General features: G+C 37.3%; 1 protein-coding gene across 2 annotated transcripts in view; it reads right to left on the bottom strand.

Annotated features, from left to right (window-relative positions):
• The window catches only part of coro (protein coronin), a 58,225-nt gene extending 39,333 nt beyond the window's left edge, over nt 1–18,892 (bottom strand). The window contains exons 1-2 of one of the 2 annotated variants that reach the window (XM_083128515.1): nt 18,810–18,892; nt 14,802–14,999 (exon numbers count right to left, since the gene is read on the bottom strand). In XM_083128515.1, the coding sequence (XP_082984641.1) occupies nt 14,802–14,999 (198 nt within the window). In that variant the 5' untranslated portion in view covers nt 18,810–18,892. Of the gene's footprint in view, nt 1–14,801; nt 15,000–18,482; nt 18,611–18,809 lie in introns of those variants that run through there. The other variant, XM_083128514.1, reaches the window with a different exon arrangement.
• Nucleotides 18,893–24,503: the final 5,611 nt, after the last annotated feature.

Genomic DNA, 24,503 nt, shown 5'->3' with positions numbered 1-24,503 from the left:
CACCACGATCCGGCTACAGTGGATGCATATAAAACTGCCAACTCCTGTAGCGGAGTGGTTAGCACAGCGCACCAGGGGTTCCGGGTTTGAATCCCGGCCTGGGCGTGCATGTTCTTTGTGTGTCCCCCTTGATAAATTTAATTTTATCATCGTCGCGATTAAACAAAAGTAGAAGAAAAGGAAATAACCTCATTCCATCAATGAAATAGGAGAAAAGATGTGAAAGAACGGTTCCAAGTCATGGTCCATCCTTGACGGTTAATTGATTTTACTTAGCTTCTCTGCCACTTTTGGCTAATCGCGACGATGAGGATGAGTGGACACTCGCAAAGAAAATCAGGCAAAGGCTCGAAACCAGAACCCCCTGACGTGTGATAACCACTCCGTCACCGAGGCCGGTATTATATAGAAATACCACTTAAAAGGAGAGAGTACAGAAACAAACTGAGGGTTTTATCGCTCGTGTTGTTGCAGAACAAACACGCTTACCTCGCACCAGGTCGCAAACAACTTCTCCGCAATTCGCAAAGTGAGGCTTGTTCAACTCTCACTACGGGCGGAGGGAGAGAATTGACACGTTCTGAAAAGCAAATATTTCTTCGTCACTCGTTAAAAAAAGAGGAAGATTACTAAATGCTTGAATACGCCTATTCCCAAACAAGCCGGACGTCGAATGCTAGCACCGAAAGCAAACTCGACATTGCTATTTTCAAGCATTTAAGCTAGCAAATTTCTGCATTGCAAAATCAGTTTTTCACTGGAGATGTTTCGATCGTATTGCTCGAGAATGTCTCAAATACTCTATTATTAGTTGTGCAATGCTCGCATTAAGTTAACGAGTGTGAAAGCAAAAAACTTGGCGAATCTAAAGGCTACATGAGAGTCGGAAAGCTTTGCTAGTATTGTATATTACGTAGCTATCCTATTAATCTGCGTTAATTCCAACGATAAGAACACTTTGCTGTGTTACAAGCAGGGGCGGATACACAGGGAAGGCGACAGGACGCCCTTCTCAACTGCTTCATTAGTAATATTTTTGAAGACTAAAATATTCTGTCTTTTATCACAAAGTTTAACAGGATCGATTCTTTTTTTAAAGCTTGATTTAAACCAACTTTATGCTCATGGTAAGCTAGACATACAGTCTAAATTTGGATCCGAACCACTGTGGAATATGCCTCAAAAGAGGATCGAACACGAGAGCACTTCAAAGAATAGGTTTTTCTTTCCTCAGCCCTGGACCCCTATTTTTGCAAAACAATACGCTAATCTCTAGAACATGGAAATCTTGCTTGGTTCCTGTCACAGGCCCGTAGCCAGGCAGGGGCCAGGGGGGGGGGGGGCTCAACCCTCTTGACATTTTTCATCTTGTTTATGAGCAGAAGTCTAAGCAGCGGCAAGTGTTTAGAAGATTATCTAGACTTTAGAAAGTTCTTTCATAGGGAGCCTTCTTTATCTGTACCTTCCCTGCCCCTGTTGTAGCCTCTCGTTTGACAGAAATCTGTGACTTTGATGTCATTATCCACATTCCTTCAGCATCTGCGTCAAATGTCAACAGATCCCAAGTCTTATTGCTTTGGCCGGGGGTGGAATGTAGGGTAGGCACTACTCGTATGATTGAAGTGAATATTGTACATTTTAACTTAAATATCTGTATCATCAAAAATAGTATGGAGTGTGAATTAAGAGATACTGTCAGTAGCAGTCATTAGCACTTCAAGAGATGTTTTAGAAGATATAGAAAAAGAAACTGTAGTATTCGTATGATATTTCTAAATTTTATATTTTAAATTAATTTAATGACCCCCGGACACGCATAATTTACTTTTTGAAAAATGGACTTGGTTTACAAAGCCCCCTGATAATCCGTGAGGCCCCCTCCCCGAAGGTCAGCTCTAGCTACGGGTCTGTCCTGTCAACAATACTATATAATTATATAAAACAAGTGTAGGTTGCAATTGATTCTGGTGAGGTGAAGTACTCGACTGGAATTCGCCCCTTCCACCTGTAACTTATGAATCCGCCACTGGTTACAAGAGTGAAAAAAAAATGGCATATTTGTATCACTGTGTGTTAAGTGAATACATCTTGATTGAGAATTAAAAAAATACGCGAAAATGTCATGTTCCTAACAGTATCATCACAGAAAAAAAAAACTGTACAAGCTGAATCACACCACCAATAGCTAGCTCAATATTCTCATCACAGTACCAGAACCAGACGCAGCAATGTGTATTCATTGTGTTCCTCGGGCATCATTCCAAGCGTGTGAAGTGTGGATAACGCAGTCGGGACACGTGTCACATGCCTTCAGCTGCAGCTACACACGCCTGCAGGCACAGAACGCTGCCTGCAAAGCCACATATGCAACAGAATTAGAAAAAGCGTGAATCATGTCACCGAGATGTGTCCAGGGGGCCGCCACCGATGACGGCATCGGCATTACGTCAGATTTGAATTCTCCAACCATAACATTGTTTTTTAAAGCGACGCAGCCACACGAACACGAATTCGCAGAATTTATAACAAACAAGACGATATTCAAGAACGACCCCATGCTTTTCCAGACAAAGTTGCCATAATTGTAAGTGTATTCTGGGTGCCAAAGAAGTTCCGTGGATATTCTAGGGTTTTCAAATATTCAGTGCTCGAAGTGAGGGTGAATGGCATCCACCCAGTTTTCTCATTGTCGCCATGTTAAATCATAGGAGCGTCACCCCAGCTAACCTCCAAGGCTCAACCCAGATAACATTTTCCACTTCAGACGCTTAACATAAAATATAATAAATATTTGTACACAAAATATCTCAAATCAAGAACCTTGTTGGTGAAAACGTAATGTTTTTTTCAGCCTTGCATCCATCCAATTTTCCTGACTTTTTAAGTTTCTAGAAGCATCAAACCAAATACTCCTAACCCATCAAGGACGTAATCAAACCAAACACTACTAATGTAGCAAATACGTAAAGTTACTATCAGAATCAAACCACACCTTCCCAACATAACATAAACGTACAGTCAACGGCAAATTGTCAATCACCATTTTCATTTTTTATTATGTGTTGATTTAATGGATGGATTTGCTTTATTTTACTTCGCTTTTTGTGCCACTTTTGGCTAATTTGCAAAGATGGGGATGAGTGATGACATGATGAAATTGATGAATGGACACTCACAAACATCCATGCACAGGCCGGATGCATGTCAGGCGTTGTCCTCTGATGATTGACGTTTCCATTTCAGTACATGATCTTCACAATTGTGGAAAACAGACTGAATAAAAATCCTGGTGTGCAATTCTCCTACTACTTATTTTGCTGTTGGGTATACAAGTCACAGCATCGCAGCCTTTCGACTTGGTCGCAGGGAAGATTTCGGAGAACTCCGTTTACTTCCGGAATTTCCGGAAGAGACAAATGAAGCCTGGCGTGGGAAGAGCGCAGCAGAAGTAGGTCGCATTCGCATTTCCACTGCCACCTGAACGGCGGTTAGGCCCGATGGAGCAAGCAGTTCAATGGGCACGGTTCATTAGCCTTCATCTGCAATGGAAGAACCTGCCACTTCCAACCTTCCATGGTTGACGCCCACCAGCGTCTCGCGTGACCAGGGCGGTGTACTCTGCCCAACAAACATGCAACCTGCAAAGAAACGATGAAGTAACAAAAATATCGCTGGAAATTTTTTACCCGAGGCTAAACCGAAGCTTTTTTTTTTGTTCTTTAGCGTCGCCTTTTCTGCCACTCTTCGCTAATCGCGACGATGAGTGAAGATATAATGAAGGTACACTCATAAAGAACACCCATACCCAAGACCGGGATTTGAACCCGCAACCCCAGGCATCGTAGCGCGCTATGCTAACAAATCCGACAGAAGATTTTTATATAATGTTACTCGATTCGCTGAAATGCCTATTTAATATTTTACAAACCTTTTCAATTTGCTAATCTGAATGCCTCAAATGTAAATAGTCCACCCGAGGTTTGGAATAATGCTTTCTTTTCTTGCAATGCATCCAAAAATGTTATTACTACGGCTCGGAAGTTGAGGGAAAATCCTTTTTCCCCCTAGTGTCCGAAGACGAGGCCCAACACAATATATGTTCATTTTGGGTCATTGTACGCCAGAAAAAGGAGGGTTTTATTTGTCCTTCTTTTTTGCCATTTTCGGCGTTTTTTGGCTTATTGGTCCTTTTTAGCCTTTTTAGGTCTTAACGGCTTTTTTTGCAACCACCTTTTTTCGACTACGTTTTTACTGCCCATTCTCAATTCGAATCATCATCAGTTCATCACCTCTTAAACATCCTTTCTGTAGTAAATATATATATATATTTACCATATATTTATATATATATATATGAACCATCCCTGAAACGAGAAAAAAACATTTTCGGACGACTGAAGCAGGTACGGTACAAGGTCCTTTAAACGTAACTTGTCTGGAATTTCAGCACGGTGTAACCGACCAGACAGCAAGTCAGATAATGAGGTGCCGCCCATATTCATTAAATATGTAATAAGAACTGAAGTTATTAATTAATTTGGATCAAATTTATACGTCCTTATCCCCGTTTTTAGGTCCTTTCTTGACATTATAAGGCCTATTCATAGTATTTTTTGGGCAATTTATAGGTCTTCAACATCCGAGCCCCAGTTATTACATTCCATAACGTATCAAAGGCAATTAAAAACCTTCTATCCCCACCCTTAATAACGAAATAGCATTAATAAATATTAGTAATTGATTGTTGGCTTATTTTGCTTCGATTTATTGTCACTTTTGGTTAATCGCGAAGATAAGGATGGGTGATGATACGATGAAATTTATGAATAAACACTCGAAGAAAACCAGGCCGGGATTCGAACCCGAGACCTCTGGCGTTGTAGTGGACTACCTATTCCTGCACGGAGGTTGGCAATAAATATAATAAAAATACCAAAAATTAATGGAAACCGAACCGGTCGTATGAAACAATAATGGAAAGAAATGCAAGAAAATGCATTAAAATTTGATCCAAATACTGAAAAATCATTCCAGTGACGCATTGCCATATTTTATGGCTTAATTTTCCACTTCATGCATTAAAAATGCATTGGATTCGGTAAAAGGCAAGCCAAGAGATCAACCATCACGCGTATGGCGTAATGAATGCATAAAGCGAGATGAAAGCAATCATAGGAAAACTAGTGTCACCAACGTTCAACGTAAATTCGAACCCGAATGGCGTTGAGCGGGGGGAAAAATCCATCCATTCTGTTCCAGACCTTGAAGCTATGTACTGTAAACTCGAAAGCAAAAATGAAATATCAAGTCCTTACGACCGTGAAGCATGACAACATGATTGCTACAGCAGCCACTGATGCACCACCGCATCCAACGACTTTCAGTTCTTCGTACTCATCCACTCCAAAACAGTACGTCTCCATTCTTGCGTCAACAAGAAAAATCTATTTCATGCAGATATATAACTGAACTATAAATATGACAAAACGGCTAATTAGGGTAATGAAACTTGCGACTCCTTTATTACTATATTTCTTATTGCAGCTTTTCCTTAGATTTATTAAACCTAAAAATAATAACACGGTTTGTAGTAATCAAAATTCTCAATTTAAATTATTTATATTTTCCTATTTTTTTTTTGATATTTTATCAAAATAATATAAAGCCAGGAGAAAGAAATGCACGGTGTAAAATATTAAAACAGACAATATGTAATTTATTAAAAATCATATTATACAATAATAAAAAGGCTACACGTTTCCTACTATTTTTAGCACGTCTTATTTAAAATTTGACAGCCATTTTTTTAAAGTTTGGTGGCTGGGAAGTATATTAAACATTACTGTACAATTTTCGATATTGGTGGAGCCACATGGCAAGTGGTTCAGATCGCACATTAAACTATAGTTCCAGTCCCGATTAGCCTTTATTGACTTAAAACAACAATTAAATCAATCCCGAAGCAAATTATCCACTATCATGTTTCTTTTTCTTTATTATACCCAGCCAGAGCTTCAGAAATTGAAACAAAACTCCAAACAAGCTATTGACAACTTCTGCACCAGCATATGTCAAAATCCATTTGTTAAAAACACCTAGAATGCAAGGGGAATATTACTGAAACTATGGGCAATTTGCCGAGTAATACTTGTGTATCGTACTGTACGTAAGGGTTAACAAGCAAACTATCTTGTACTGAAAATAGTATTGGACAATTTGCAAACACCATGGCAGAGTGGTTAGCACAGAGAGCTTCCCAGCTTCGAACCCCGGCCTGGACACGATTGTCAATCAATATCATCATATCACCAGTCATCCACCTCTTTGCGATTAGCCAAAAAATAGCAGAAAAGCATAGAAAAATAAAAACAATCAATTTTCCAAGCAAAACTTTTACATCCCACTGTACAATCTGCCACAAAGACACAGCTGTTTTCTTCTTATTAGCGTTTCTTGTTATCAATTCTTGAACCGCATGTTGCGGGACTCCTTCGGGAATTAAATTTCGGTACCTATCCATGACATACGACGTTGAATGTAAATGTAGGCTATCCTCTACGCTTGAGACAGTGCCAGTGTTCCAACCTAAATAACTTCAATGGTTTTCATTGATTGATTGGCTCTATTGTACTTCGCTTTTTGTGCCACTTTTGGATAATTTGCGAAGATGGGGATGAGTGATGATATGAATGGACACTCACAAACATCCATGCCCAGGCCGGGATTCGAACCCGGGACCCCTGGCGTCGTAGCAAATAACTTCAATGGAAAACAACTTTTGGTCAACAGCACAGCCTTCACACAGGAGCAATTGTAGTCAGGTGCGGATCCACGGAGAGGAGGGGGTTCTGATTTGCTGTTAATAACTTTGAGTTGATTTTGATGCTTTTTTAGTTCTAGTTTTAATCAATCATCATAAATGTTACTGGAAAAGTCATCAAAAAATATCCGTAAATATCCAGGAAATCAAATTTCTCCATTCTTTTCATCCCATCTCCTACATTGTATTTCATGATGATAAACAACTATGATAAACTGAGAGGACAACAGCTGTGTGGAATGGCACTGAAGTGTTTTTATTTTTTAAAGAAAAATATCTGAAGTGGATGTATAAGATAACAGTCAATCAAGGGTTACCTTGTCTAATTGGACATCAATGGGATTAGTCACTAATTTTACTTCCACATATTTTTTTTTTTTAGAATATCTAATCAATATTCTAATCAAGGTGCCAGGATAATGTTGAATCTTGTTGAAAAAACACCACCTACGCATTTCTTAATTTCGTTACTAATTTATACTTTTGAAAACTTGAAAGTATGATCGGCACTATTCCCTGCTCCCAATAGCGCAAGAGCAATGGCAGATTTTCAGTACATTCTTGTCTGATTGGCTCTGTCGAGCAATAGCTATGAGGTATAGGCAATACGGCACCACAAGTGACCAATCATGCTGTCTACTTCTCCTAGACACACTACAAACTAGGTTAAAGAGGAGAGTGCACGTCGGAAACTACAAAGGCTGTGATATAATAATTATTATATTTTAATCAGCCTTGCTGAAAATAAATTTCCATATGAGCACTATCTTCTAATCAGCAAGATGTGTTAATATTTAGCACCATAAAATTAATATGTACATGTAATCACAGATTTGCAGTCAGCCTATGGGGTGCGACCCACTGCTAGGTCCTGAGGGGGCATTTGGTGGGTCACAAAGTCTGGTTCGAAAATTCATTTACTGGTCTTAAAAACCTATTAGCCTGTTATTAGATATGTTTTAACAATTTAAATCCAACCTGTGTCACACGTAGTCTAAACTCTACATTTATGTTATTTGTGCTCTACAATTCATTTTTACCAGCATCTCTGATGAAAAGGGATTTTCATCTCTGATTCAAGTGAAAAGCAAGTACAGAAACAGACCTGACGCACTGATATTTATGACTGAAGTCAACCACAATTGAATCCAACATACCTCAGCTTATGCAGAACAGGCAGCTCCAACCGTCACATTACTTCAGTGGGTTAAAAAATATTGAGAAATTGAGAAGAAATAACAAGTCGGACTACCAAAGGTTTGAGTTGCTGTTTTAAGTCCACTTTATGCACAGTAAGGCTAATCGGGACTGGACCTACAGTTTAAAGTGGGATCCGAACCACTTGTGCCTCCACCGGGTATCGAACCCGGGACCCCTTGATTACAAGGCAATGACGCTACCACTGCACCATGGGGGAGGCCCACAAGTCGGACTAATTTCTGTGTTCTCGGGATTGGTGGGTTTAGTGTCCTTACAGATACTAAGGACACTACTTTGTTGCCTGTTCTTTGTGTATGTTTTCTATATTATTCCAGCAAAGTATATTCGAATCCCAAACTAATTGTTTATGATTGTTGTTAGAACACAATCTCCCCCCCCCCGAAAAGTTTGGTAGAGGAATTTTCCCTTGGTGGAAGGAAATCCAGGTCCAATTTTTGGTGAAAAGGGACATTTTATGAAAAGTATCGAAATCGCCGGAAAATCCGAAGTTATCAATCTCCTGTTTTTGCTTTACTTGCATGCCTGGTGTCTAATTTTTATTATATCTAATTCATCTAGATAGGATGAATATATATATATATATACACAATAAATAGGTCAGATTTTCAGCATACACGACTGCCAAGAATAAAACCTCCATACCTAGATTAAAGCTGTTGCTGTAAAGGGGTACACATACTGACAAAAATAGGACTCATGTCACCACATCATAAAATTTTTTAAAAAAGTTACTCTTGGGCTCCCTCTCAGTTATATTAATACAAACTACCTGCTGGAAAATAAAAACTTTCCACTCATAGGGTCAATGTTTCCAAACATGTATATATGTGACTATCAACATCAGGAGCTTATGATAACCAAGCCTGAACAGGAAACAGGAATTTCCTCCACCACAGCTAAACTTCCTCTTTCCTGCCAACTTCACTGCCACTGAGGACCAAATAGGCTTTTGATAGATGAAAGTTTAAGCTTCACATTAAGAAAAGGGTTCAAGCACCAAAGAAAATTTAATATTGCAGGGTTGCCAGGTCAAAAATTAAGGATGTAGCAGTCATGGATGAATATAATTATTATTTTAACATGACTACACAAGCATTTTATCTTGCCATCTAACAGATTTAATTAACAATAATAATTATTATGGCATTGAGTTTCCTTTCCAAATTTCATATCATTTGATATTCCACACATATGGAGGGTGTGTGTGAAGACCAAGGACTTATCTCATTGAAATTTAATCATTTTGATGCTATGAGAATGACATTTCTTATTCTGTTGAAAATTTGACAATTTGTATTATGATACTGATAATTGTTTGATTTTTTTAGCTTAAAGTGGGATCCACAATGTGCCTTCACCAGGAAACAAACCTGGGACCCCTTGATTACATGGCAACGTTACTCTAGGCTTCATGTGGAGTATAAATATCTCACACTAAACTTACATTTTCTTTTTATAAACGGAAACCCATCAAATACAAGAAGTAAACATTGTAGGCTACGTGTGTGAGGTGATAAATTAATTATATGAAGGAAAAGTGACTTCACCCTGGCAGTGTCTCTGCTGAAGTGGTATTTTTTCATGGCATAATGTCATTTTCTTAAAATGCATTCTGTTTGCAAATTCTCTACGGTACTCAGTTATATTTTACTTTTCCTTTCTGTTTAATGTAACAAAATGTATTTCAAGAAGTGCAAACCAAAAATAGATATACATTTTAACCCAACATGTGACCAGTATTCATCCAATTAGTCATATTGTAGAATGGTTTCACGACTTTTGGACTTTTGGTAATGGTTATGAACATTTAATGATTTTTTTCTTTCAAATTTTCATACAAGAAAAACAAAGTATCGCAGAATTGTGGAAATGATTGTTCAAGTAAAATTGAACCTTGGTGAAGGTAATTACCACTTATGGCATTTCCTAAAAGCCCCACCTGCACTCTGTGTAGTGCAGGTGTATTCCAGTGTCAGGGTGGCACAAGGAAATTACGTTCAACCAAGTAGATGGAAAGCGGTGTTCAAGTTCCAAAGATTCAACAAATGCCTGTCTGCTGCTATAAACGTCCATTTGATTAGTTAGCACTCACCACGTGATCATACACCGACCACGAACATAGTGCAAACACCAAAAAAATGAACTAGATGAATCGGTGTTTCACCGTGTAACCAATTAGACGCTTCAGTGCAAAGAGAGTAAAAAAGTGCAGCCAAATAGACAGGGCTATTGATTCTCATACACCAGGCATGAAGGAGTGTCGTGAGACCAGCAAAGACATTGAGTTGTTAAAAGAAAAATTATTGCAATGCTAAAAGCTATAATTATTTTCCTGTAGTTTACGGTTATTACAAGCAAAAGAAAACAGTTTTTCTTTGTGACGTTTTAGGAGAACGCACGCTCCTTTCATCAGATACTTATTTTCATTTTGACTAAAGATACAGTCATAACAATGGTTAGAAACTCTATACCAGATGTGGAAACCACAGGAACATATAATACAAGTTGTTCATGTTCAAAGGATTATGTGGGACAAACAGCAAGGAAAATGGCAATAAGATGGTACGAACACGATTTGGACATTATAAATCTAAACCCAAGAACAGGTTTGTCTACTCATATCATAGCTTCGTTCATTGCAGAGGAACACTGGAATATATTAAATAATGAAAATGGTAACATAGATCCAGTATGGAGTTTTCTTTTTCACAAATGGAGTAAGCCACCATCTTTAAAATTTAATGTAGAAAACATCAAGAGACTTTGTGAAAACAATGATGAATTTGAATTACCTGATGATATTTGGGATTCATAATTTTTTAAAAAATATATATATATGTCTGAAATAAAACTAAAACAGACTGCTTCTTTTCACAGTTAAGTCGCTATATTACAACAATGTAAGTGACAACATCCATTATATAACAGATTTTTTTTTGTTTAAAAAATTACTAACCATTGTTATAACTGTATCTTTAGTCAAAATGAAAATAAATGTCTGATGAAAGGAGTTTTTGTTCTCCTGAAACGTCACAAAGAAAAACTGTTTTCTTTTGCTTGTAATAACCGTAAACTACAGGAAAATAATTCTAGAATGCAAGCAATGCGTACATACAAGAAAAACAATCAAAGCTATAAACCTGACACACCTAACCTAAGTATGAAAGCATTTAGCGACGCTTTTTAAATGTTGAGCGAGTATTCAGGTGTGAAAGTATCACAGCATGGTAAACGGACCGATGCAGAAAACCACATTGCACCCTTAACATGTGACCTAGATGACATCAGCAGTCCGAAACCAAGACAACAGTAAACGAATGGCTGGTGGCAAGAAAAGATACATATAGGATTATACGTAAGTGAAAAACCATTCTTAAGGAAAGACACAGTAACTAATCACTAAAATTCTGAAGTATGTGTTGAGACATAAATACAAATCGAACCATGTAAAAATTCCTGTGCACCACAATGAAATCATAATGAAACAACCGGAACTTGGGCGCTCATTTTTCTCTCATTAAATGTTTTATATGCACACAAATTAAAGTATCACACGGAAGTTCTGTCAGGGTCATTCCACAGAATTTCATCACAAAAAAATAAATATGGTTGCTCGACCATTTTTGATTTTCTTCATATTTGGTATGTTGAACCCCTTAGAAAAGAGAAGTCAAAAACAGTTTTTAAATTTGTTTTATCTGTTGTGGTTTTTAAGTTACAGGGTGTCGAAAATCGCAAAATTGCGCAATTTCACGAAAAATCAGCTTTTGCAAAATATTTAATATCTTCATAACGAATGAAGATATTTTAAAAATTCAAAGTTTATTGGAATCTGCATATCTTGCAGTACTAAAAACGTTACATGGTTAAGTTTTGTAATAAAAAGCAACCTATGATCAGTGTATCGGAAATATCAGAACAAATTGTGTAAAATCGCTGAGTTTTGGGTTTTTTTTATTATGAAAGGGGGACAGATAACATGTTAATTTTATTTTTATGTTGTAGTAGTATGTTAGTTAATTTACCCTAAAAATAAGCAAGTTGTTAACTGCTCCCCTTTCTGAGATACAAGAGCTTAAATATCGGAAAATTAGCAAAAACCAGCTTTTTGACCCCCCTGTAACTCAAAAGGGGGAGCAGGTAGGATTACTAAATTTTGAAGATGCTTCATATGAGTGAGCATGTTCAAAATCTCAAAATTTGGTGTTGTTATTCAAACTACTTATGGAGATACAGGCATTTTCCTTTATTACATTTCAACGTCAATTCGTCATATGCCTCCTGGTATAAGAAACAGGAAAAATTCTAAAAATAATGTTCACACCTTAGAGGATGGATTTTTAAGAAATAATATCACACATTGACTCACATTAACTGCAGCAATAACAAGATAATGCAGTATAGAGAATGAAGACTGTATGCTTTGTGGTTGTCCTAATTGTCCAGGGACTGAGTTGTTCCACCAGTACCTGCGTGAAGCCATAGATGTTGACAATGAACTGCTTGATTCACCTGTTAACTACAAACAGTGGACCACAACTGAACGTTGTGAGCTACTGTCTATGTCGTATAAACAAGATTATGAAACTTAGAATGCATCATTATATTGCTAAGAGGCAGTCACAGTACATAAAAGACAGAAAAAGTAATCTCAAACCACATGAATGCATAGTACAAGGAGACTTCGCTGAGAACTTCACCTTCATCCTTCAGGATGAGATTCAATCTTACCATTGGGTAAATGCTCAGGCTACAGTTCATCCATTTGTTCTGTATTTTAAAAAGGAAAATGATACCGATATCACAAACACAAGCTTCTGCAACACCAAAAGAAATGTTTACTTTCTGCAAATATAATATACCAGGGGTAAAATATTCATATGTTACTAAAGAAAAGGTTGAAGAAACAGCTGAATTCCTAGCTGAAAGATTTCATTCATCTATTACAATAAAGCATACTCGAGGTTTCCACAGTTTTGTCCCTGTTAATAAGACCACTATCAGAGTCCGTCAGACATAATTTTCTGCAAACTTCGAAGATATGAGAATTTCTATTGAGGAAGACTGTGGTTGCAATGTATTATTTGAGTCTGTTAAAATAGGCAGCCATGTGGCATGTATTTATGATGGAAAGGGGTGGCTGGGAGTCGTCAAAGATATATGTGAACATGAACAGGACTTCCATGTACACTTTTTTCATCCTTGTGGTCCAAGTACAAGTTTCAAATTATCCAAGGATGACTATGTGTGGATAAAATCAAAAAAACATTTTGAAGGATTTATCACCATTAGAGGTAACAGCACCTACAGGAAGAGTACATAACATCCAACCAGAGATGAGTGAAGCAATTGAGAGTTGCTTAAATGCAAGACCATGATATAATAGCCCCCTACTTTGTTAATGAGGAAATATACATTGTTTTTACCATTAGTTATGGCTTAACACAATTTTGTACATTTGCACAACTAAGCCTACCTACTCATCAATAAAAAAAAAACACTATTATACATTTTCTTTTTTGTTTAACGAAATTGTTATTTTATTAAATTGAGATAAGTCCCCAAGTTGTAGAGTATGAGCGCTTATTGAACTGGCTGATTAAAAAAAAACACCTAAAATATTAATGAAATTTGTATTATATGTTTTCTTTGTGTCAGAGCAGAATAAAAAATAAAAATATTTGTACTTTAACAAATTTTTTTGAGTTTTATTTCTCTATTGACGTTGAAATGTCATAAAGGAAAATGCCTGTATCTCCATAAGTAGTTTGAATAACAACACCAAATTTTGAGATTTTGAACATGCTCACTCATATGAAGCATCTTCAAAATTTGGTAATCCTACCTGCTCCCCCTTTTGAGTTACAGGGGGGTCAAAAAGCTGGTTTTTGCTAATTTTCCGATATTTAAGCTCTTGTATCTCAGAAAGGGGAGCAGTTAACAACTTGCTTATTTTTAGGGTAAATTAACTAACATACTACTACAACATAAAAATAAAATTAACATGTTATCTGTCCCCCTTTCATAATAAAAAAAACCCAAAACTCAGCGATTTTACACAATTTGTTCTGATATTTCCGATACACTGATCATAGGTTGCTTTTTATTACAAAACTTAACCATGTAACTTTTTTAGTACTGCAAGATATGCAGATTCCAATAAACTTTGAATTTTTAAAATATCTTCATTCGTTATGAAGATATTAAATATTTTGCAAAAGCTGATTTTTCGTGAAATTGCGCAATTTTGCGATTTTCGACACCCTGTAACTTAAAAACCACAACAGATAAAACAAATTTAAAAACTGTTTTTGAGTTCTCTTTTCTAAGGGGTTCAACATTACCAAATATGAAGAAAATCAAAAATGGTCGAGCAACCACCTTGTGATGACATTCTGTGGAATGACCCGTCAGTATTAAATCTAACAAGAATGCACAACCATTATCAGTAATGATGTGATAAACAGCTCCTCAAAACCATCCGTTAGTTCACTGTAACACACATCCACAAGCAATAAAAAAAAAGCATTAAATACAATCTACATTAATTAAAAATTTTAAACTTTCTTGCTGGTGTACAAATGGGCACCAGCAACCGATGTATACCCTGGCTGAATGATTGGGATTGGGAACCCAAATTAACTTTTCCACACTTCTTCCCAACATTCTAAACTCTTCACCATTCTTCTGTATAACTTCTAGAAATAATTACGCAATCAGAACACACACACTTATTCTGAAGAAAACTTTCAGTACTTACCTTATTCAAAGGTAAAACTATAAATGCACCTCCACCAGCTGATTCAACAATTATTGCAAGAAATTTTGGATTTACTGCACAAAATGTGGAGTCCCATGATGACTTTGACACACGTATATTATCGTAACACTGTTCACGTTTAAGAGCTGAACCATATACATGGCGAAATTTACTACTCCGCACTACACGAAAGGACATCTGAAAAGAACAAAAAAGTCATAGGTAAAAAGACAAGAACTATTCCATGGCAATTTAAAGGTTAAAAATTTATTCATTAATATTCCAATCTCCGGGAGACGTCTCAAATTCGTTTATTTTGTTATTTTTCACATTTGTACTTACCTATTATGCATTGCTAAAGATTCTTTAAGGTGGGAATTTGCTTTTTTCACGAAAATAATTTCAATTTTGCACATATCGAGTAATTATTGTTTCGTTCCTTTTTCGCTTACGTTACACACAATATGGCGGGCAAATCTTGACTAGCATTTTATATCATCAGTGGGTATGCAGTGTTTCCAACCTTCCTAACCGAAAAATAACTACTTTCGTTGGTTAGGTTACATTAGTTAAGTTACATTAGGTTAACATAAAGGTAAAGGTAAAGTGTTCCCCTGTGCATAGCACCACACCATGAAGGCGTATAGGGGGTGCGGGGGTAACGCCCCACACTTTCTTGATCCGGTCGTGACTGGGGGTGATGTGATCAGCATCACGCCCCTGACTGCCTTTACCCCCCAGGGTTTCCCCCAGGTACCCATGTTATTCGACGCTGGGTGGGCGCCGGGGCCGCTTTCACCGTTAGAAAAGTTCCCGGATTTGAACCGGCCGGGGATCGAACCCGGGACCTTGAGCATGGTAGTCAGACGCGTTACCGACTGAGCCACCGCGGCCACTATTAGGTTAACATAGCATTACAAATATGCATGGTTGGAAACACTGACCGGGGGTTATGTCATGGAACGCACGCAATGTCCGGTTTATGAAGTGGAAGGAAATAGAGGCAACAACTTTTGTGCATCAGGGAGACACTAATCTAGAAAAATACATGATTTACAGCAAAATAAATTGAACGATGGGAGAAAACACTTCCACGACCTTTCAAAAGTGTACAGAAACTGAGTTCTGTAAGTAGGCTACTTTATCCTGTAAAATTGAAGAAATAAGTTTCCCGGAGATCAGAATTTTACCCATGAACAATTTAAACTGCTCACCATAAATCATGCATTCTGTCATGCTAATATGTACAAATTTGCTTCTGAATAGTCTCCACATCAAGCACATCGATCTACATATAGATGGTGTCACCACACTATGTTCAGACTTAATTTTTACCCAAGTGTCCACTTGACAGGAGGCTGGGTACTTGCATTCACTACATTTAGCAAAACACAAGCTAAAATTCCCTTGATGTTCATTCATTTGGGTTTTTATAAAAGCCACAGTCCAAGATATAATTATTATAAAGGAACCATCCATCAGTGTCCCCATAATACAGGTAAGATACATAATCACACATACAAATGGTTGTGAACTTCTCCGCAGCCAAGATCAAGAATATGTTGATGTCTACTGCCACACCCCTATATACCCTTATGGCAGAGATGCAATGCACACCTGTATTTACTAACAACCACCTTCCCTTTTATCATGGAGTTATTCAGATTAAGTAGACTCTTACAGACTTCAATAAAATTAACACACATGCCAATATATATTGGCCTCTTTCAAGGTTTGGTATGACTTAAGATGACTGGACCCCTCTCTGATATTCTTCATATTTGGCATAGGCCTACTTACTAATTTAGGCCTCCTAATCACGAATCTGAAGTTACAATTTGTCGGAAACGTCTAGAAATTGCAAAATAATTGCGAACAATCAATGCTAGCCCCACAAACCATTGACGTGTGGTTAGGTTAGGCAAAAAAAGTTAACGTGGTAACAGTTTCATACATCGGAGACACATTTCTTCAATTTTACACTAGAAACTACTTACGGAAAGGAGTTTCTCCAAGGTTTACAATGTTCGTCGAAGTATTTTCTTTAATCGTGGAATATATTTGACCGGGAAATCATGTATTTTTCAAGAGAAATATCTCACCGACACACAATTGCCATTGCTTTCATTTGCTTGCCCTACAACAACCGGATGCTGCATACGTTTGATGACGTAAGCCCCTGTCAGTGTTTCAACCCCCCCTTTTTTTTTACTATGCTTGCCTAACGTAACCAAACCTAACCTAACCTTATCGGAAATGGTTCATGGGGCTATCAGTCAGCTACCCATGCATAATGTATAATTTCCACAGGTGACAAACACGATAGTAGGTATTGTGGCCGCCAAGATGTGCCCGCCATATTATGTGTTCCGGAAGTGAAAAAAGGAATATAAAAAAAAAGCTGTAAGAATTTACAATATAGAGAAAGTCTCCAATTTCGTTAATGTTCGGTATACTAACTAATTTTGGCCTCCTAATCACGAATCTGTTGAAAAAACCGGGGGTCACATCTGGAAATTGTACATTTTGATGAAAAATTGTTCGTTAGCGCCAAAAACCATCCACGGGTAGCCCCACAAACCATTGACATTAGCCCCAAAAACCATCCATGGGTAGACCCACGAACCATTGACGTTAGCCCCAAAAACCATTCACGGGTAACTCTGAGAATGTGAAAAATTGCGTTTGTTCTCGTGTAAAAAGCATAATGGCACCTTGAACTATGTTCCGCAATACACAATTGGTAAGTACGAACCATACAAAACACAAAATATCCGATTTTAATGTGTCTCCGATCTATGAAACTGTTACCGTTAAAATTTGGTGTCGTGGTAGTATCAAGAATATATATATATATATATATATATATATATATATATATATATATTTCCTTGTGAAACAAAAAATTTCACGAAAATCGACGGTTTCCATTCCGAAAACGAACGCCTTATTTTCGCTTGTCTTGTAATTTCTAGAAGTTTCAGACAACTTTTAACTTCAGATTCGTGATTACGAGGCCTCAATTAGTGAGTATGCCAAATATGAAGAAAATCGGAGAGGGTCATCTTAGGTGTTAAGTCGTTCCCAAGGTTTTAAATGCTTGAGCTGGGCTTGCAAAGCTCAATGTACTTAGGAGAAACAAAAAGGTAATTGAATACCATAACAAATTAGCAAATAGATCACGTATCAAAAAATTTAGTAACGTGAAACTTTTCATATCAGCAATCCAGGTTGTAGTACAATTTATTTCATACAAAGAGCAAAGCGCACCAAAATCAGAATTCGAGGGTGAATTCGTCTGTAGGAAAAATTTATACACACACTACAAAAAGTTGAGATCATAATACTCAAATGTTCAAGGTTGGCTGTAGACAATTTGAGATGTCTACAATTAATTTGGGTATATTGTAAGAATGTTGAACGTAATTATTTTAAAATGAATAAATAACTTGAAATTTCCTCAAGAATAGCAACTCATTATTATCATTGTTCAATCAACACAAATGCATGACAAGCCGCCTACACTTTTATGATGTTCAGTCAAAACCGTGCGATGACAACATTAGCAAAACATTCAATCCACACCTATCTGCAGGTCTCTAGTTAAACACGCTCGTTGAAACTTGTTTTGACATTAACATTCCACATTATTCTTAGTAGCTAGCTCCTCAGATATCTTACCTTCTTTTAAGATTATTACTTGAAAAGTGTCTTTCGTTCACATTAACAACAAATACAACGTCATAAGGCAAAAAACTAGCACACACTATCAAAACACACCACTACGAGCCACACACACTACCGCGAGTTTCGGTCGGCAGTGTGAGCATATCGAATTCCTGAAGAAGGAACTTGCACTGAGCGGAAACAGTTGTACACTTCCTTATTAGGTAATGTACCTTGAAATTGACGAAAGTGAAATTTCAAGATAAACAAATACCGATACAAATATTTTATTTTATGTTTATGCTAATGATGTTCTTCGGCATTTCTATTACTTGTACTTACGATGTCAACTTGTTTTCCATCCGACTCTGCCGTACAGGTCGTCCTCCGTTTCTACAAACCACCTTTTGCCACTACCAAATTATCTTTTTCTTCTATAAATGTAACAGTCTGTGGGTGGCATAAACAGTCACAGATTACTGCGAGCTTGCATTTTCTTAAATTAGCCATTTAACCAGATTTGTTTCGGACGTATCATCAACATTCGAAAATAATAATTTAAAAGTAAAATTTATTTTATGGTTTAAAAATAGCGGTCTTGGAAACTCTCCAGGGGAAAGTTTGACTCTGCTTTGGCCTCTACATCTTGCTCTAGAGTCGAGACTAACGTTGACTTTTACAGCGATGATGTGAATGAACTGACGAAATGGTGCAGCAAACACAATGATGCATTCTTTTTTTCTCCCTCTCATGCCTGACCGGGGTTTGAACTTGGAATCTCTGGTTTCATAGCACATGACTAACACAGACAAATTCTGATACAACTACTTTGGTTCGATTGTCTTCTTAGTCCTAGGTGGCATTTATGTTCTGATGACAAAAGGAAGATCTCGACCCCCCCCCTGAAAGAGTTCTCACGTATTATAACAAAATAAATAGAATATTTGTATGCAGTTCGATTTCTAAAGCGTGCAGGCTTTTCCATCATTCGAGATAAAGAATTGAAGATAAGAATTCCGATTTCAATGAATATTTTGTATTGTCAATAGCAATTCATGTGCAATCGGGGTTCACCAGTTGGAATAATGGACATTTCCACTCAATTTTTTTTACAGCATATTTAAATACTACACCCTGGAAAAATTACCCCTGCAAGTTCTCGCGTTTCTCTGCGTCCAGTTTAAGGCAGAAACGAGACTTCCAAAGTTGCAAGGCTAGCGTTGCGCTGAAAACACGCCGCCGCCATGTTACTACGTCACTCCTTAGGGAGAGCTCGTTTGTCGTCTGCTTCGAGCGTTCAGTTCCGGATGCCAAATTTCTTTTTCCACATATCCCAGGACCCGCACCGGAAGTGATAATGAAATCCAGATTCCGGGGCCTCACAAAATCAGAGATGCCAACCAAGAAAAAGAAATAGCTTTAGAAAGAAGCTACGGACATATGCGAATATGCCGTTTTCTTTAAACAAAAATGAGAGTTGTTAGTTAGCAACATTGCGACTGATGGCCGAGTGCACCAACGCCGATTATTTCGAAGTTCAGATGAGCGGGATCAATTTTGATCCACTCTAAATGAACTTGGTTTAAAAATTTGCATTGCACCAACGAAAAACGACGTTCAAGAGATTCCGTTCAAATGATCCGAGATTAATTTGTAAGGCTATACCTGATTGGTTAGCTAAAACAAATGACAATCAAGAACCCCACCGAATAGTGTGATGTGTTAAAGTATCAACGTGTAGGAGAAGAAAGTAATTCGGGCTGCAAACTTATCTGAATTTGAGAAATGTACTGATCAACCTTGTCGACGAGTACAAGGATGTAGTAGGGTGTAAAGAAATAATAATCTTAAAAAAGAACTGACGGCATAAGACAAAAGAATAAGGAGAAAGCATGGAACCTTCTTCTACGGGACTTCAATGCCTTACGAAATGCATTCGCGAGAGAACAGCGTACGCTGAAACTCGCCCGCTCAATAAAGATATTTTATTATTATTATTACTGTATTGTGGTAAGTATTTGAATTTTTCATTTCTTAATTCTTATATATTTATATTGTCATGTCGTGTAGCAACACCATGTAGCAATATCGTAACATTGCTCTGTTCTAATTTACCTTGCACTTGCACATGTTTTGTGTTCTGGGATAGAAAGTACAGTATTTAGAAAAATTTCGACTTTGCACCACAGAACCACAAATTATTATTATTATTTTGGCAGTTTTTAGTTTACTTTACACAACTCTCGAATTATCAGCATTGTACATCCAACATCTCTAGCGTTTGCACGCCCTCGATATCACTTTCCGCTTTGTTTATATTCAAAAACAACTGCCTGCAGTCGAAGCGTCAGTATCGTGAACCAGGATCGGCCAACAAAACGGTCTCGAATGGCCGTTCAGAAGATAAACTCGTTTTGATGTTCCTAGATCGCGATCAAGTGTTGAACCGTCTTCGTGCAATGGAATTTTCCAGTGATCCTTTCCCGATCCGAGTTTAAAATTTGATCTTCGTTCGTGCACACGGCCATGAAAGGCACAAGCACAGATTAGGGCGGATTAGGAGCAGAAACAAACGCAAATACAAACTTCGTGGCAAAGATGTCGCATTTGCTTCTGGAAATTTTTCTCTGCGACATAAACCTACAAATAAATATAAAGAGCCATTGAATGCACATGCCAAATGAGCTCATAAATGTACAACAAATTAAGGTAATATTACATGTCAGTGGATTGCTGTAGCTTGAAATGATACCAGTATAAAGTGCTTGGAAATTTGGAGGAAGTTATTCACGTAAGAAAGATTTTGTGAATTCGTTTCTTTGGAAGGGAAGTTATTTAATGAAACTCACGATCTTGTTGCCTAAATTCTGGGCTTCGAACCCTAGCCAAGGCAAGGGCAGTTTTACCGTACCATAGTACAACAGCAAGAACTCGTTAATTGAAGAAATAGACATTATTTTCGTTAGAAATTCATTATTTCACCTTAGGAAATGTTCCGCAATGCAGAATAGTACGTTAGCAATGTAAAAAAAAATGCGAAATATATGATTTATAGGTGTTTCCATTATACTATAATAGTACCAAAATCTCAGTCTATACCAGGCCCGTAGCTAGAATTGATGTGAAAGTTCATTTTTCCAAAATTTAACAGTATTAGGGTAGACTGCAGAATATGGGCTGCTTGGGAGGAACGCGGTTCATAATTTTTTGGTAATGTTTTGTAGTTAGTAATCGGGTAAAGTAAGTTTGAAGGTGCGGAATAAAAATTTTCAGTAAATGTCTGTTATATCGGAGACACGTTAAAATCGGATATTTTGTGTTTTGGATGGTTCAAACTTACCAATTATGTATTGCGGAACATAGTTGAAGGTGCTATTATGCTTTTTACACAAAAATAACATCGATTTTTCACATTACGAGTAATTCTTTTGGTTCCTTTCTTCCGATGCGGAACATACAATATGCCACACACAGCTGTGGATCATCGCGCGTCGTGCTTGTGTTTTGTCGATTTGGAGTGGGTATGCAGTGTTTCAACCTTCTTAACCGAAAAATGCCTACTTTCGTGTTCATTATGTCATCCAAACCATTGACGGATAGCCCCACAAACCATTGCCGGATAGCCCCAAAAATCATTCATGATAGCCCCACGAACCATTGACGGATAGCCTCTAAAACCATTCACGATAGCCCCACAGACCATTTCCGGCAAGGTTAGGTTAGGTAAGCATAGTTAAAAAAAATTCTCATAGAAAAAGGCACCTTTGGAAACACTGGCGAGACCGCGTGACTTTCGACACTCGCGCTATCTGCAGGTACATAATGGAAACAACAGCATAATGTTGTCGCTTTGCACAAAATGCAAGTTTATTATATGAAAAGTGCTTGTTTCTTGTTGTGCAGCATTCTACGGTGAGAAAATACCTCCACGAACTTTCCAAATGGTATAGAAACTCATTTCCGTAAGTAGTTTCTTCTGTAAAAATGAAGAAATGTGTCTCCGATATAACAGACATTTACCAAATTTTATTTGAAAGAAACGAGAAATTCGTATCCAGGTTGGGCGCTCTTGGAAGGAAAAAGTGACATGGTGGCACACATTTCTGCACAAATCTAGTGAAAGCAAAAAGTGCCTACGTTGTTAGGGTTAGTTCTCTTAGCCCAAAGAATAATTTTTCATTGTATTTATGCTAATGGAACCTAACCTAACCTTGCAGGCATTCCTCGTCTGACGTTGGAACAGAAGGTAGCAAAACTCTTGTGCGGAGAGGAAGACCCCGAAACAAATGACAGCAACTCTATGTAAACAATATGGACGCGAACAAATGGATAAATGCATTGCTTTTAGTAGCAGGAAAAACTTTTTTTATGTGCAATAATATAATAGTAATCGGAAAAGTACCACCGGAAAATGGATGTAGAAGGTACATACTTTCAGGGGATATAAATTTTGTTCGTCTATTTAGAGGAAAAAAGCAGCCCATGTACTGCAGTGAGACCGTTCTATTTCATCTCATCGTTGCAATATCCTCTACAGCAAGGAAAAAAACATAAAAAAGATGAAAATCAGTCAAAATTTAAATGTATTTAAAGTTAACAAAATTTAACAGTATTAAATGTGTGTGTTGTGAAACTAGTTTTTCTATGTATCTTCTAAAACATTTCTTGAGGTGTTAATTGACTGCTACTGACATCATCCTCTACTACACACTTGACTACTAAAATAATTTTGATGATACAGATATATACATCATACAAAATGAACGCACAATATTCAATCATAGTGCCTACCATGTATTCCAGCCCTTCCTTCCCAACACCTGTGAGCTGTTGACCTTTGACGCAGATGTGGAAGGCATGTGGATTATGACATCAAGGTCAAATTCACAGATTTCTGTCTAAACGGGAGGCTGCAACATGGGGCAGTGAAGACACAGATAAAGTAGCTCCCCTATGAAAGAAATTTCTAAAATCTAGAGATGGAGAAAGTGATGCCCATAACTAGATACAGAGTGGCCAAAAGTGGGGAAACATGTCATCAAAAATTTAAAATGTTTTCATCTTTTGGGAATTATGTATAGAATAAATTTGACCATATGACAAGATTCACAAAACTTCAAACTATACATTTCAAATCTTCCAAAATCAATTTTTTTATGATACAAAATTACATCTACAGTACAAAAATGTCTTAAGGTGACCATAACCGTTGCCGGAACGAGTTTACAATACCGGACCACTCTCCAATTTCTATGAAATGTCGCCTACTCACTAATTGTGAACTCCTAAACACGAATCTGCATGTAATAATTGGCGGTCAAGTATGGAAATCGAGGAAAAAACTAAATAAACTATGTTTTCTTAACGTAACGTAACCCTACCATAAGAACAATAGCTCCACGGAAGATGCCATTTTCCCAACATGAAGAAATCAACAGGCAAGACAAGGTATAGTTCTCGTAGTTAAAATATTAATTTTTCTTTGTATTTATGCTAATGGAACCTAACCTAACCTCATAGGCATTCCTCGTTATGTCAGCAAGATTGTTGTGCATAAAGGAACACCATGAATGAAATGCGAAAGAAAGATAGTTCCGAATTGCTGTGTAGGGACAATCACCGTGGTAAATCGCAATGTTATTTTACAATTTCTAGACATAAATGTACAATATTAACAAGTGACTGCCAAATATGAACTACAGTTACGTCATCAGGACACCGAAATTAGTAAGTAGGCGAAATTTTATAGAAATTGGAGAGTGGTCCGGTATTGTAAACTCATGCCCCGGTGCCTCCACCCTAATCACTTTCTTATAAATGAACACACAACATTTCAAATGACCATGCTTATTATTAGTTAATATTGTTTCATGCATACATGTGTGTATGTGATCAGGGGGTCTGGAACTCCATACCCCCCAAATTTGGAAAATACTATGGTTGATTCATAATACTTCCCGATGAGACACGATGTAGCAGGTATAGAAGAATTCTTTCTGTGTGCATGGTTTGTGGATTCTGAGAATAATATCCACT

Source organism: Lepisma saccharinum, chromosome 9 (assembly GCF_977018435.1).
Source record: "Lepisma saccharinum chromosome 9, izLepSacc3.1, whole genome shotgun sequence".
NCBI classification, from domain to species: Eukaryota; Metazoa; Arthropoda; class Insecta; order Zygentoma; family Lepismatidae; genus Lepisma; species Lepisma saccharinum.
This window is presented reverse-complemented; position numbering and strand designations above follow the sequence as displayed.